Below are 16,364 nucleotides of genomic sequence, written 5' to 3'. Positions count from 1 at the left end.
AGCTCAGCACATAAGATATCTTTCGGGATTCTACCATCTGGCATGCGGGTGACATGTCCGAGCCAGCGTAATCTCCTTTGTGTCAGGAGAGCATACATGCTGTTCATATTGGCCAGTCTCAAAACTTCCTGATTGGAGACATGGTCCCTCCAAGAGATGCCCATTATGCGTCTCAGGCAGCGCAAGTGGAAACTATTCAATCTGTGCTCTTGGTACATGTATGTTGACCAGCTTTCACTGCCATAAAGGAGAGTGCTCACAACACAGGCGTTGTAGACTAGGATTTTGGTCGCTGTGGTCAATTTACCATTTTCCCAGACGCGCTTGGAGAGTTTTGCCAATGCTGTGGTAGCTTTTCCTATCCTTTTTGTCAGCTCGATGTCTAAGTCTAGGTTACTGACAATTGTTGAACCCAAGTAGGTAAATTCCTGCACCACTGAAAGGGTGTGGTTCCCAATTTGTATTATAGGTATTTCTGCAACGTCTTGTGCCAGGATTTCGGTCTTGGAGAGACTTATAGTAAGGCTAAACTCTTGACAAGCAGCTGCTAAGGCGTTCACTAGCTTCTGTAGACCTCCTTGTGAGTGAGATACGAGTGCCGCGTCATCGGCAAACAGCAGCTCCCTTATCAAGATACGACGCCTTTTCGTTTTGGCTTTAAGACGTGCCAGGTTAAAGAGCCTTCCATCGGATCTGCTATGGATGTATATTCCGTCTTCCAGGGATTTAAAAGCACTGGATAGTACGACTGAGAAGAAGATGCCAAAAAGTGTAGGGGCCAGTACACATCCTTGTTTTACACCGCTTTTAATGGAGAATGGCCTGGAGGAAGAACTTCCAAACTGAACGGTGCCCTGCATATTTTCGTGAAAAGCTGACACTAGTTTTCTTAACTTATTTGGACAGCCGATTCTCTCTAGTACAGCAAACAGACCGCTTCTGCTAACAAGGTCAAAGGCCTTGGTCAAATCAATAAAAGCTATGAAGAGGGGCTGCTTTTGTTCTCTGCTCTTCTCCTGTAGCTGCCGCAGAGAGAAAATAGATAGATAGATAGATAGATAGATAGATAGATAGATAGATAGATAGATAGATAGATAGATAGATAGATAGATAGATAGATAGATAGATAGAAAAACATCTGAAACATTCCATTATAGATACTTAGAAAAATTACGATGTTTCTGAAGTGAAATTAAAGGTTAATCAGATTTTTAGCAGCTCTTAACCGTTTTTTATATTAACATGACGGACAGATTGATAGAAAAAATGCACAAAAAATGCGGTTTTAAATTTTATATATTTATAAAATAAAATGCTATTAGCAATTGGTGCACCAATGTTATGAACCTTCGTTAACTCTCTAGCCCATTTTTCTTCCTTTGACGTCATATGAAATGAATTCTTTTAAAGAAATGCTAAAGGATCTCGGTGCACAAATGTCTATGAATCCTCGACAACTTTCTCGTATTGATAAAAACATTTTTTGGTCTAACTTGGCCGTGTGACCTAGTGGATTTTTTTCCTTTGACTTCATAAGGAATCAAAAGTATTCCAAATTTATATTTTAGATTTAGATCTAGTAAATATAGATCTAAAGGGTGCTAAATCATAAGTTTTGTTTAGGTAGATCTACATCCTTATTTTAGTTCCATATAAATGAAATTGACAATAGCTCTGTTGGTAACTAAGCTGAGACATCGAGCAGATGTTGCTGAAGTACAAGCTCGATACCTGTTCTTTCCTATTTTATTACACATCTTTGCCAAAAGATTGTCTAAAATAGCTCGTCTGACATATTGTACATATTCGGTGGTTGTCATGCCTATTATCAATAATAGGATATTATTTTGTTATTAAATTAAGAGCAATTCTTGGTCGTACGTCTTGCTGGTTGGACTGATTATCTCGACTGTGCAGGGTTCATACCCTGCTCGCTGCCATCCCCCGTCGTCCTGCTGGAGGTTTGGATAAGAAGTAAATTATCTTCAACTTTGAAGGAACATCCAAAACTGTAAAACATTTTACAGAAAAAAACATTGTTTGCAACGGAAAATGAATTTTTCAAATATTATTACATTTGACAATTAAAATAAAAAAACGTCCTTTATATTTCTTGCGAATAGGCGGATCCGACAGTGATCTGAGGGGGCCGCCTCTGAGTTTGTGTGATAACACAAACTCTCTTTGTAATCTCTTTTTTTGTTTGTATTCTCTAAAAGTTAAGTGTTTTTACATGAGTACAAATCAGAGTTACTTGTAATAAAGGTCTCAGCATCCGTATTCCACTCATAGTCATACGATGACTGTCTGGTAGTGTGGCAGTCGTCTTGATTTTCCCGGGTACAAACCCTGCCCACAGTCACACGCCGTCCCGTTGGCAAAAGAGGGGAGCGGACGAATATTACTAAAGAAATAAAGCAATTTGTATACGAATGTATAAGTTATGTTAATAATATATACTAATTTATTATATTTAAACCAATTTTTAGATTAATTAGCCCCCCCCCCCCTTCTTGTATGTTGGCCGATTTGGTTGAGTGGGGAGGTGGCAATGGCATCAATATCGCCCCCCCCCCCACCATAAACTTTCGAGTGAGGTGGCGGTCCAATTTATTTGTAGAAATCACAGCTTGTTAACAGATTCAATTAAATATCTATATGATGAAACGTTTTTTTTAAATTGATATTTCAACCGATCTTTACTTTATATTATGTCGTTCCCCTGTTAGCCGATTGGAAGGGGTGGGGGGGGTGCGAATACATCTACTGCCCTTCCCACCTAACAATTTGAGTGAAGTGGGCGGTCCTACTTTTAAGGAGAAATCATCGTTTGTGAACAAAATTAGTTGAATTACTATATCATTTTTATATTATGTCTCTACCTTTCTGGTATCTTTGTGTCAGAAGTGAGAGTGTAGGCGACTCAGCGAAAGGAGGTAGGATTCGATCACAATGGCATCTTTGAAACAACTAGACCAACTCTGTTAAAGAGCTAAGGTAGGAACTTTGTTACAGATGCCTGGAGCTTGGTGGTAGCAAAGAGGAGCTTACAGCTTTTCTCCGGCAAGCCCTGATCGATAATGAAGGAGATCCGAAGACTTACCCATTTGAAAATGAGCCGGAGATTGTTGAGTTCTTTGGCAAGATACTGGAAGATATTGATGCAATACGTGAACAAAATAACAGGATGAGGAACAAGGTAGATGAAAATGTATTGCAAGTGGAAGAACAAACAGATCAATTTGATAAAATGGTGTCTCAAGCAAAAGGAGGAATAGACTCGTTGGTGAAGGAGAAGTTGCCTGTAGACACGTTGGTGAAGAATTTGCATGGTCAGGACTGTGGCTGCAAAAACAGTGGTGATGGAGACGCTACGGATTGGAGCATTGTCTGTGACCGTGTTGTGGGCAAGTCTTGTGGGTATGACTTTCAAGACGAGAAACGTGACAACGATGGTGTGAAGATCTCAACGGGATGTACCGAATCGAACGGAAAGAGACAAATGAAGAAACCCAAGTCTGTTATGTGCCTGAAGCCTTTGCTCCTGTAGTACCTGTTACCATTACTTCAATGAGCCGGACAGATCAACACAACGTTGGGTCTGCGTCCAAGCCTGTTGCTGTAGACCTTAAAAACCTCTGCCTATCTTCTGGTGCACTATATGGAAATGTGAAGCTCGACAACTGCATCCAGAAGTTTAGCATTATTTGTACGTGCGGCAAATCGCACAGGGAATGTGGATGCTGTCAGGTGGGTTTTTTCCGGGCTCATCTAGGGTATGATGTATTTGCCAGGGCTCCTCCTCCTGATCAATTAAAACCAAACAAAGAATGCTCGCATATAACAGCGAAGTAACTTGAACAACAAATAATTGTCATCGAAGACAAGATAAAACTAAAACATCATCGATTAGCCAACAACTGTTAACAAAGAACAATATTTAATAATACATAATTATAATTTAACAAGGTATTTCCCTAGGTATCAATTTCCAGATGGTGAACAGTACATTAATAATTGTTCAATTAACAATAACACACCTTCTACACACACACATCATCTCGGCGCCATACAGAAAATCAGCTTCATACACCTTCACCAACGATAGTTAACAATACGGCTCCAAAGGCGGAAAGGTGACACTCTTTCCCATAGCCCCATGCCTAACACCCTGAAACGAAAGAAAATCTAGGTCTATGTACCCAATAGAGATGGGTGGTCTCGGGGATACCTAAAATATACCGAAACTCAAAATCACCAAATTCGAACCCAGGACCTCGGGTTCCAAAGCCAAGCGCTTAAACACACAGCCACAGCGTCCCCTTTTCAATAAATACTCATCTCAAAATTTGGTTTAAGTCTTTTTATTTAAACACTATTTTCAGTGTGAATAGCCACATTCCACTCAAAAGTTTCTTTGTCTTCATTACAGAGCTAAATAAATAAATTGACTCTTAATAGAAGAACTGAATTATGCAACGCTCACCAGAAATACTCATTATAAAAATGAAGCATTATTAGAAATAAATAGAATGAGGAATGTAAACTATCAACAGCTTCATAAAGTAGAAAATAATTTTAAAGAATTTCCTTTTTTTTTTACAAAGTTAAATCTAGAAAATATTGCCTGATCTTGATTATGGTTTAGCGTCACCTTCCAGCCATCTATACCAGTGGCGCTACATTTTTAAGTTGTTGTAGATGTGCCTAGTCAACGTATCGTATTCGTGGTCTGCAATTAGGTTACCGTGACCATAGGCATTTACTGTAAAGACACATGTCACACAACAAGTGAATAGAGGCCAACATACATAGAAAAACAGAATATAAGGGAAAGCCCATTCGTTGATCTGACTCATATTGAATAAGTCTACTTTGAATGACAAAAAAAAAATTTAAAAAAATTCGAACCTTTCTTTAACAGGGAAGTAGACAAGTTAAAGCATGTTATCTACTTTGGTCTGCTTGGGTTCAACATAGATTTTAGATACATTCTAAAAATTGACTGACACTTAAGAGAAATGTCATGACCTGCTTCTGAAATATAGCTTACATTCGTAATTTTAAATAGTATTGTCTTGCCAGTAAACAAAGTTTTCTCATTCAGGCCACAACTTTTTCTTCTGCTATAAGAAGCCAATTCTAAACAGCTACCGAGTCTAAGCTCGGGTTTATTTGAAGAGATGTAACTATGGGTGAAAACTGCATTTCTCATTGATCTTCAGACTCGAAAACAAGCCTTATTATTATTATTATTACTATTATTATTATTTTATTATTATTATTTGTATTATTATTATTATTTTATTATTATTATTTGTATTATTATTATTATTATTTTATTATTATTTGTATTATTTTATTATGTTAGAGTAGTCATTCTCTGGAGCTGCCAGGGTCGAGTTTCGTTAAAGGAATATTAATCGTAGTCTTTTTATCAGTGTTTGTTACTATTAATATTGAATAGTTGTAAAAAATGGTGTATTTTTTATGAAAAAACTGCTTGCATAATTGATTTTAAAAATTAGATTTTCATCTTTCAGAAAAGAAAAAAATAGCCGTTGCATCAGAACTTTGAATGATCTAAAATATCATGATGTCCTATTTTCATTTTCTCTTCTAGTTTCTGAGATCTAAACCGGAAGGACGGACAGGCGGATGGACAGACAGGCCACACAAAACTGATAGCGTCTTTTCCCCTTTTAGGTGGCGCTAGTAAACAGTAGTAATGTAGCCACTGCTGAAGAACAGAACACCTCAAAACAAACTGTTAGTTATAAGTAGCAAACATAGCCTCTTGTTTCCTTTATTCTTTTTTTTATAGAGCTTCAATTATTTGTATTTAAAGATTTCTACGCCAGGAATAAATGGACTCCAAGCCTTTTCCACCACTCCAGAATTTAGTGACTCCAAATGAAACATCCTACGAGAGAGTAGAAAATGTGCCAGATTTTGGACGTGAGGTGAATTATCATTAGCATTATTTTACGTTGTTTGATAATAAAAGTAGATATGTATCACTATGCCTGTCTGTCTGGTACAATTTTTGTATACATTATTTCTCCCTCTTCCTATTCTCGGATCGAGTTGAAACTTTATACAATATTCATTGTTCTTAACAAAATATGTATCTAAAAAAGTAATTATTTAATTAATTACTGATAATTAATTATTTTAATTTGGTATTGAGAAAGAAAATCAATCTTAAAGTATTGATTTATAAATGGCTATAAATACACATTTCTTCCCCTTTACTTTTAAAAAAGTATTTTTTTTTCTTTTTTTTTTTGGTGCTATTTAGTTGTTTTTTTTTTACTGTGTATTATTTTTACAAATCAACTCCCTCTGTCTTTCTGGTAAAATGTGCATTCCCCCCACTTCCCATTCTCAGATCAAGTTAAAAATATGCACAATTATTCATTGGAGAGATTAAAAAAAATTGAAGAGTCCTATCAGAAGAGCAAAAAAAGCAAGTGAAGGAAGTACTATCTAGATATGATGATATATTGACGGATGTACCAGGGAGAACTGAAGCAATCAAACACGAAATCATTCTCAAAGACTCTGAACCGGTGAAACAGAAACCTTATCCAGTACCTTTAGGGTAGGCCTACATGAAGAAAGTGGAAGAAGAGATACAGTTGATGCTGAAGTTAGATATTATATAACCAACAGAGTCACCTTACACAGCACCTATAGTGGTAGTTAGGAAAACGTCAGGCGCAGTAAGAATATGTGTTGACTACAGGAAGCTTAACAAAGTTACTGTGCTTGATTCGGAACCATTACCTAATTATGAAGATTTGTTACCTCAAATGGCAGACGCAACATTTTTTACAAAGCTAGACCTGACCCGTGGGTATTGGCAGATACCTTTGGTAGATAAAGCTAAACAACTTACATCATTTAGTAGTCCGTTTGATACGTTTCAGTTAAATGTCATGAGTTTCGGGCTTGCTATGATCAGCAGGATGATGAGAAAGATGTTGTCTAATCTACCCCATGTACTGTGCTACCTAGACGACATCTGCATTCATAACATTACTTGGTCAGACCACCTACAACACATAGAAATGGTTCTAGATACATTGATGAGAAATGATTTCACCGTGAGACCATCTAAAGTGGAGATTGGTTGCAAGAGCATTTTTCTTTCTAGGTTTTGTAATTGGAATACACTCACTGAGACCTCAACCTGAACTACCACAACGAATTATGAATCTTCGTCACAGCCAACAACCAAGAGACAGGTCCGTAGTTTATTGGGACTCTGCAACTTTATCGAAGATTTATAGCAGATTTTGCACTGAGCCACTCACAAACCTGGCCAGAAAGGAAGCACCCAATGAGATCAGATGGTCACATGACTGTGAAGCATCGATGTAAAAGATAAAGAAGGCATTTGCTGAAGAACCGGTACTGGGTCTACCTGGCTGCTAGAAGGAATTCATAATAGCTACTGATGCACAGATCACGCAACCTTTTGCTGTTAAAACACACGAAAGTCGGTTTTTCTTCTTCGTTCTAAGTCGGTAAATTCTAGGGTATTTCGCTGGGTTCTGATGCTTCGGGACTTTGAATTCGAAGTGCAGCATATTCCGGGTAAAGAAAACGTCGTAACGGACATTCTGTCACACTTATCTTGGATATAGGACCCTAAGCCTACGTGGCTTCTAACAAGCATGTGTTCTTGATCAAAGACTTTGTGTCATCAACAGTTAGATTTTGTTTGATGATTGTAGACTGCGTGTCTTCGAACCAGGACTGTCTGTCTTCAACTAAGACTGTATGTCTATTACTTAGTCTATGTGACTACATTGAATTCTGTGTGACAACATTGACGTCTATGTGACTACATTGAAGTCTTTGTGACTTCGTCAAAATCTTTGTGACTATGTTTTAGTTTGTATGACTACATAAACGCCTGTGTGGCATATTCATAGCCTTTGTGGCCTATCGAATGAACATTTTTGTTGTATTGTGCTTTAATGTTTTATAATTAAGTTTCTTTGTAGACAGTAATTAATTTTTTTTTTAAATAACAGAAAGGGAGTTAAGCCCTACCATTTTGAGATAAATGGCAGTATCTAGTGGTACGTTTCCCTACGTAATTTTTCTTAGAAATTTTTTTTTTGATTGGATTAGGGTTGTTCTTGTTTTGTAACAAATTCCAAGCATCAAACCATCACTCATTCTCTTTTTACTTTCAGACACTTCCGTATTTCATCGCCATGTTTTTGTTGGAGTGTTTCACGTTGAAACTTCAAGGAAAGGATTGGCCACGACTCAATGACACTATTAGTAACATCTCACATGCAGTGTTGAGCACGCTACCAATGTACGACAGATTAATGCTAAAATTTGGTTTGAAAACACACAAAAAAGATTAAGAAAGGATTCGAGAGTTACTTAAGTAGGCAAATTGTCACTAGAGATACCAGGTGGAACCACCAGGACCCCGATTGCGTAGACTGCAGCACTCTCTTAAATCTCTTAGAACTCTTAGCACATTCGGGGTATTTAGAGGAACAGCTGCCATTTTTATGTTGGACTTTTTGTTTCTATTTCTATGCCCTATTCATTGAAAACAAATCAATGTTCAGAAACATTTTGCGCGCAGTCTTCTAGGTGTGGAATTAAGGGGCTTTCATTCGAATATTATAAAATCTAGCAGATTTATAAATTCGCTTAAATTAGACTTAGGTGTGGTGCCAAGTAATAAGAGGACGTCACTGTTTGCGCTTTCCTCGTATTGGCCTCCATGTCATAACAACTCTTGGTATGCATAGTTCTCAGCCATTTTTGTTGTGCCACATTTAGTCTTTCTTCAATTTTGACAGCCCAGGGATGTCCAACCGGTAAGAGTCAAACTCTCTTAAAAGTTGGGCCAGTTTACCGCATTGGTTCAGGGTTCTTACAATCCATGTACCTATAAGAGTCAGTTTCTTTGCGTTGAAGGGCGCCCAGTTGGGTTTGATCCAACATTGTCATCGGGGGTTGGCCTTGGCCGCCCTCGCCGCTTAACCAGGGTTTTGTTTGTGAGCAGGTCAGGAGGCGCGAGAAGGACCTTTTCTCTGCTCAACATTAAATTTTATTTACAGTAGGCAGATGTTAGCTCTACTGGGTGGGTTTCATCTGTGACACCTCAGTCTACGACGAAGGGGCTAGAGTCGCCTAAGTAACCAGACATACTAACCTAAACTAAATGAAAGCACCAACGAAACTTTACTTGAAATTAAATAAGACAAAATGAAACTTTATGTACAGAAAAAAAATCAATAATAAAATAAAATATATACACCAACCACTATAAACAACCCTCTAAATCTACGCCACTACAAACGCCAACAAACTAACCAAACCAACTAATCTATCTAACACAAACTGATCAAACCAACTATCTAGAATCTGGATCTAACTAAATCACTACAACTACTACACTAGACCTAGATCTACACAAACACACTACAATAAACTAGTCTAGATCTACAATATTCTACTACCACAACCAACCCATAACTACAACTAAAACAGAAACACCTTAGTCTTAGTACCTTACTATTAGTATTCACTAAGAACAGACTATAGTTACAGTATAAGCCACTAAGCCGACTAAGGTCTAAGCTACAGAAACAAAATAACACTAGATCTACACTGTCTACAGCAGCAATATTAGATACAGCAGCTAAAACACAGCAGCATGTATTTCCGCAGGTATTTCAGCAGTGTAATAGCAGCTATAATCAGCAGTAATAATAGCAGGCCGTCCCAGGTACAGAAATATAGAAATGATTAAATACGTATACACCAGATCACAAAGATCATCAACTGTCACACAGACAGAGGTATACTTTTACTGACCGCTGGTCAACTGTACAGGATGTAGCATGGATTTAACTATTTATACTACCCGCCCTAACCCATATAACAAAAAGCGGAAGTACAAATATTAATTCTGGCACTAGCCTATAAAAAATAGAATACATAAAAATAGCTCTAACCTATACAAGTAGAAAAATAAAATTACATATAAAAATAGCTCTGGGAGCGCAAGCTCACATGTTCTCGGGAGAGGCAGGAATGGTTTGGGCTAAAACATGCTCCTTTTTTAGATTCTAATAATCATTACTTATTAAGAGCAAAATAATAGCTCTATAAATTGTATAAGAAAGTATTTTTTAAAGTACTTTTATTTTTTTCCTTGCTTTTGTTTTTGCAATGGAAATGGAATATTCTTCTATCACCATAACAGTATTTGTATTTTCAAATACTTTCTCTCACAGGCTCCTTTTCAGATCCACGGAGATACTGGCCTACGTCTGGATCTATGATAACCTTCGTTTCGTGGATCGTCCTTGGGATAATCCATGGGCATGGATACTTGAAATGCTGACAGTAGATTTTCTGTATTATTGGTTTCACCGTATAAGCCACGGTAAGTACTCACTTATATGTCACGGTAAGTACTTGCTAACTTACAGGTCACGGTAAGTATTTGCTTACATTTAGGTCACTGGAAGTACTTGCTCACTTTTATGTCACGGTAAGTACTTACTCTTTTAAAAGGCGTGTTAAGTACTTACACATTAATATTCAGATGTTCAAAAAGGATTAGTTTGAGCTGACATAGTTCTCTTACCAAAAATAAAAACAACCAGGTTCCACTAATTTATTGATTTTTAATGAAATTTTAAATGTATACCTGTACATGAAGACAAAATTTCTAAGTACGTTTTAACATTCAAACAACAACAGTATAACACTTCATATTCTAATTCGCATAATAAATGTCGTGCACGTTCTTTTTTTTATTTTTTTTTCAGAAACTAACATTGGCTGGGCTACACATCATGTCCATCATAGTTCGGAAGACTACAATATAACAACAGCTGTTAGACATTCAATGTTTGACCACTATTTTAAAATGGTTCGTTTAAAAACAACAACATATACGACATGTTCACCATAACTCTCTGCCTCTGCTTTAGGTGTGGATTCTTTTTCCTTGTTCTCCTTTGAAAACAACCACTACTTTTTTCTGAATAATATTATATTTAGCTGCATTTAGGTCTAGATGAGTTTTCCTCGTAAAAGTTATATTTCAGTTGACAGACCACTGTTTTCACAAGAGAAGCTTCCTAATCCATATCTTCCCTAACCGAGGTATACCACTTATCACTCAAAGAGACAAGCTGATTAGGTCTTAAATGACGCCTAGGACATAACCATCTTCTTTTTTGAAGTAACGTCTGCATTATATAAGAAGAATAAATAAAAACTATTTAATATTTTATGGCCCCAAGAAAAACTATAACAACTATTATTTAGCAACTTTTGCAACATATATATATATTTTAAAAATTACATCCACAGTTGATTTATTCTCCAATGGCTTTATTTGTTCCGCCATCAGTCTTCTATGCTCACCTGCAGTTCAACTTTTTATATCAAATCTGGATTCACACAACGGTAGGTGTCTGGATACAAAGCATGATTTCATTTACTAGGTCTTTGTTTACAGTCACTATGTTTACAGTCACGCTGTCTACAGTCACTATGTTTGTAGTCACGTTGTCTACAGTCACTATGTTTGTAGTCACGTTGTCTACAGTCACTATGTTTGTAGTCACGTTGTCTACAGTCACTATGTTTGTAGTCATGTTGTCTACAGTCACTATGTTTGTAGTCATGTTGTCTACAGTCACTATGTTTGTAGGCACGTTGTCTACAGTCACTATGTTTGTAAGCACGTTGTCTACAGTCACTAAGTTTGTAGTCACGTTGTCTACAGTCACTATGTTTGTAGTCACGTTGTCTACAGTCACTATGTTTGTAGTCACGTTGTCTACAGTCACTATGTTTGTAGTCACGTTGTCTACAGTCACTATGTTTGTAGTCACGTTGTCTACAGTCACTATGTTTGTAGACACGTTGTCTACAGTCACTATGTTTGCAGTCACGTTGCCTACAGTCACTATGTTTGTAGGCACGTTGTCTACAGTCACTATGTTTGTAGGCACGTTGTCTACAGTCACTAAGTTTGTAGTCACGTTGTCTACAGTCACTATGTTTGTAGTCACGTTGTCTACAGTCACTATGTTTGTAGTCACGTTGTCTACAGTCACTATGTTTGTAGTCACGTTGTCTACAGCCACTATGTTTGTAGTCACGTTGTCTACAGTCACTATGTTTGTAGACACGTTGTCTACAGTCACTATGTTTGCAGTCACGTTGCCTACAGTCACTATGTTTGTAGTCACGTTGTCTACAGTTACTATGTTTGTGGTCATGTTGTCTACAGTCACTATGTTTGTAGACACGTTGTCTACAGTCACTATGTTTGCAGTCACGTTGCCTACAGTCACTATGCTTGTAGTCACGTTGTCTACAGTCACTATGTTTGTAGTCACGTTGTCTACAGTCACTATGTTTGTAGTCACGTTGTCTACAGTCACTATGTTTGTAGTCACGTTGTCTGCAGTCACTATGTTTGTAGTCACGTTGTCTACAGTCACTATGTTTGCAGTCACGTTGTCTACAGGTTGGCAGTCACTCTTTTGACAGTTACCATGTTTACATTCACTATGTTTATAGACATTATGTTTGCAGTCATTATATCTGCAGCCACTATGTTGACAGTCACTACGTTTACAGGCACTCTGTCTGCAGTCAATATTTTAACAAACACTATGTTTTTGCGAAGTACGCGTGTGTGTTTGACACTGCCTAGAGGTAGACACGTATCTCTATAACGGCTTTAACGATTTTTCTTGAAATTGAACAGTTTATGTTCATGTTTGGGACACACAAAAAAAATACTAGCTAATTGGCCACAGAGGATTGCTGCCTGGTCGTGCAATATGCACTGAACTGTCATTCGGTCTCGGGTTCATACCCTTCCAGCTGCCATCTCCCGTCGTCCGAATGAAGGTTTGGACTAGAAACTATCTTCAACTTTAAAGGAACACCCGAAACGTAAAATATTTTACAAAACAAATACACAGTGACAGTGGCGTCACTAGGGTCGGTGTCACCCGGTGCGGGAAGGTCGGGGGTGTCCCCCCCCCAGGAAAAAATCTCCCCTTAAAAAAACAAACAACTATTGTTTATTTTGTTTCTTTCTGTTGAAGAATAAAACTGTAAGCTAATTCATTGATTGGTTGAACCCGAAAATGGTTTTTGATTCTCTTTTACACGTTGTTATTTTGTTTGTTTTGAATAGTTTGTCAAAAGTTATTATATAAATTAAAAATGTACAATTATTGAATTGATAAAGATTGAGTTGAACCTTTTTTGTATTAGAGATTATTTAAGAGCTCCTTGCGCGAAAAGGTTTAAAAGTATGCTAGTGTTTCTCAGCTGCTTCTAAAAAAACAAAACAAAATCAAGCACTGAACAGGTTTATGTTGAGCAAAGCCTGGAATGCCAACAAAGAATGTTGATCTGTTTTGTAGTTTTTAAAAAAAGTTTGATAGCGTCCATCGGAATCACTCTGAAAAATAGCAAGAGAAAAAGGCATCTCGCAACAATTTGTCCAAATTCAGCGTCGAAAGCAAATCAAGCTGTTGTGTCACAACAGACGCTGGAATTCTTCAACATTGAGACGAATATGAGGTAAGGGTGCATCTTATCCCATTCGGGTTCCCGTGCCGTAAACCAAACCGAGTTGGATTTTGTAGACGACATAGCATTACTTTGAAATATAATTAAACTAGCCTGACATTACCCGCGGCCTGCGGGTCTAAGTTTGTGTTTACTAATCTAGTGGATTGGATTTAGATGTATGTTAAACTTAGCTAATGATCCTTTCAAGTTTTTTCTCTTTCGCTACGAAAATAAAATTAGGTTTGCGAAAAATGGGTTTACCCGAAGCCGATACATTCAAATCTATTAAAAACAAAAATGTTCGCCAGGAAATCTGTAGTCACAAATATCAGGAACTAATTTATGTAAAAAATGCTTTTGAAACACAAAATTGAAGGTTAATTTTATTATATAATGAAATCAATGGATCTTCTTTTGTATTTTCCTGTGTCAAAGTAAAAAACTATCTGCGCAAAGTGTATTTCTTAAAATTAGATCTAGGTCTAAATCCTTTCGATCTTTTATCATGTCAACATTGTAGACATGGCCTAGATCCATAAAATACTATAGCTTTAATAGAGTCAAACAACTTTATTTTTTTTAGGGTCTTAAATTTGATTTAGGGCTACAATACATACACTAAGGTCTAAGTTGGTACCCAAGAAACATTCCTGCCAAGTTTTATCAAGATTGGTCAAGCGGTTTTGATGTCTATAAGTAACATACATACACCTCACATTCTACTTTATAGTATAGAAAGATATATACACGATAAGACGTATAAAGACGCCCTCAATGTTATGCATATTGAGTGCAGGCTACCCAGTACCCCATCAACATTGGTCCTACAGATCCCGAACAAATAGAAAATGTAACCTTTCTAGGCAGTGTTATCTAAAGTGATGGAAATGTCTATCATAATGTTGTATGTTGGATTGGACAGCAGGGGCCGTCTTTAAAAAAGTACGGTCTATCTGAACAAACACATCAATTAGCCTGGAGATTAAAATCCACCTACTCAATACAATCATTATCCCAATGGCCGCCTAACTTCAAGACGTGGAAGGCTGAAAGAGGCTGAGCGGTGATGGCTGAGACGCCCTACGATTAACATATCGAAATAAAAAATCTTTTCCAGCACAGGTATTCGATGTCTAAGAAAGTGGCGACAGAACTTCGATTGACATTTATGAGACATATCATTAGACAAGACAAACCACGTTTAACAAAGTCAGCCTTAACATGAAAGCCGAAAAGAGGAACGCAAAAACATGGTCGTCCACGTCTAACATGGCGTCAAACCTTTTTAGTTGTTCTGAATTTTGATGTCACCAGCTGGGAAGTGGCTGTGAAAGTCGCCTTCGACTGATTTCTGTGGATGAAGCTTGCAGTCATATACGTCCTAATGACGTGCAAGGGGCTTAATTCTATTTGTTTCTGAATATATTACAATAAAACATGTTCGCCACAGAGCTGACCAGAAAAGATGTTTGGGAAGCTCCTTAAGCTCAGTCAGAGTTGTACGGGTCGAAGCCCCTGCCGCCAAGCATTTTTCTACATTTCTGATCTTCAGAAACTCTTTCTCCTGGTGTCTACAACGCATTAATTTTCTCATAATAGTCAAACAATATTAAATTAAGAAGGTTTGGGACATGTTGATACGAAACTGTGAAAGATATTCGAGGTAGTCATTTTCTTTTAAAACTTTGCATTTTGGAAAAGTGCATTTTTTCGACTTGGGTGTCACCCGGTGCGGACCGCACCCCCCGCACCTGCCTAGTGACGCCACTGCACATTGAAAACTCTGCTCTTAACGTTAAAGTGTACTACTGTGGGTGTATTGTTCTTAACTAACTGTACATGTTTTTTTATAGCAAAGCAATCGCGTTTGAAAACAGTTACTAGCTTCCTAAATAGGAATTGTTTTTACCTTTTTTTAAAAATGTCACTTGTTATTATTCCTTTATATTTTCAGGTCATACATCATTTAGGTCCACTGGAATATGTTCTGAACACACCAAGTCATCATAGAGTACATCATGGAAGAAATCCTAATTATGTGGACAAAAACTATGCTGGAGTTTTAATTATATGGGACAGAATGTTTAGTGAGTTCATTCATTGAAGATAGCGATTGTTTTTATTGGAGAAAGACTGCTTTGACCCAAGCAAATATGAGTATAGAGTTGAGAGTAAAATTTGTTTCTTCTTGATGATTGCATTTTGATTACACTAGCTCACTGCTAGCCACGCATTTTATTTTCTAGACATCCCTGGAGGAATGCGAATCGACACCAATGATTAAGAAATGCTAGATCACTCATCACAGCGCGGATCTGTGAGTTTTTGTGTTTCAAGCTACGTAGCAAAGAGGATAGCTAGCAGAAAATAAATAAGAGTAGCTAAATAATTATTTAAAAAAAACAAGCAAAGCTTATATAAAGAAAAGAAATGCCATATTAATTAATGCCGCAAGATTGACGTGGACGAATAAATATGAACATTTCATCATCATCATCACTCCTTTGAGTTCCTCATGGAACATAGGGCCTCGACAAAAACATGGCACTCTCCACGGTCTCTTGCTAGTTTTTTTATGGTTTCCCAGCTCTACCTGGTCTTTTCGGCTTCTTCAAGTACACTGCGTCGCCATGTTCTTTTTGGTCTTCCTCTGTGTCTTGTTACCTGGGGGTTCTACTCTAAGGCTTGCCTAGCTCTGTTGCTGGTATCTTTTCTATGGGTTTGACCAATCCATCTCCACTTCCTCTCTAAGATCTGCA

General features: G+C 37.4%; 1 protein-coding gene across 10 annotated transcripts in view; it reads left to right on the top strand.

Moving 5' to 3' along the window:
• The window catches only part of LOC106078104 (alkylglycerol monooxygenase-like), a 41,860-nt gene that overhangs the window by 9,219 nt on the left and 16,277 nt on the right, over nt 1–16,364 (top strand). For 4 of the 10 annotated variants that reach the window (XM_056045678.1, XM_056045681.1, XM_056045682.1 and 1 more), the window contains exons 2-7: nt 5,849–5,963; nt 8,211–8,338; nt 10,284–10,435; nt 10,824–10,927; nt 11,374–11,469; nt 15,560–15,692. In XM_056045678.1, coding sequence (XP_055901653.1) covers nt 5,868–5,963; nt 8,211–8,338; nt 10,284–10,435; nt 10,824–10,927; nt 11,374–11,469; nt 15,560–15,692 — 709 coding nt within the window. In that variant the 5' untranslated portion in view covers nt 5,849–5,867. Of the gene's footprint in view, nt 1–5,055; nt 5,196–5,623; nt 5,964–8,045; nt 8,094–8,210; nt 8,339–10,283; nt 10,436–10,823; nt 10,928–11,373; nt 11,470–15,559; nt 15,693–16,364 lie in introns of those variants that run through there. The other 6 variants (XM_056045686.1, XM_056045680.1, XM_056045679.1 and 3 more) reach the window with 6 other exon arrangements.

The sequence above is a fragment of the Biomphalaria glabrata genome, chromosome 11 (genome assembly GCF_947242115.1).
Source record: "Biomphalaria glabrata chromosome 11, xgBioGlab47.1, whole genome shotgun sequence".
Lineage (NCBI taxonomy): Eukaryota > Metazoa > Mollusca > Gastropoda > Planorbidae > Biomphalaria > Biomphalaria glabrata.
This window is presented reverse-complemented; position numbering and strand designations above follow the sequence as displayed.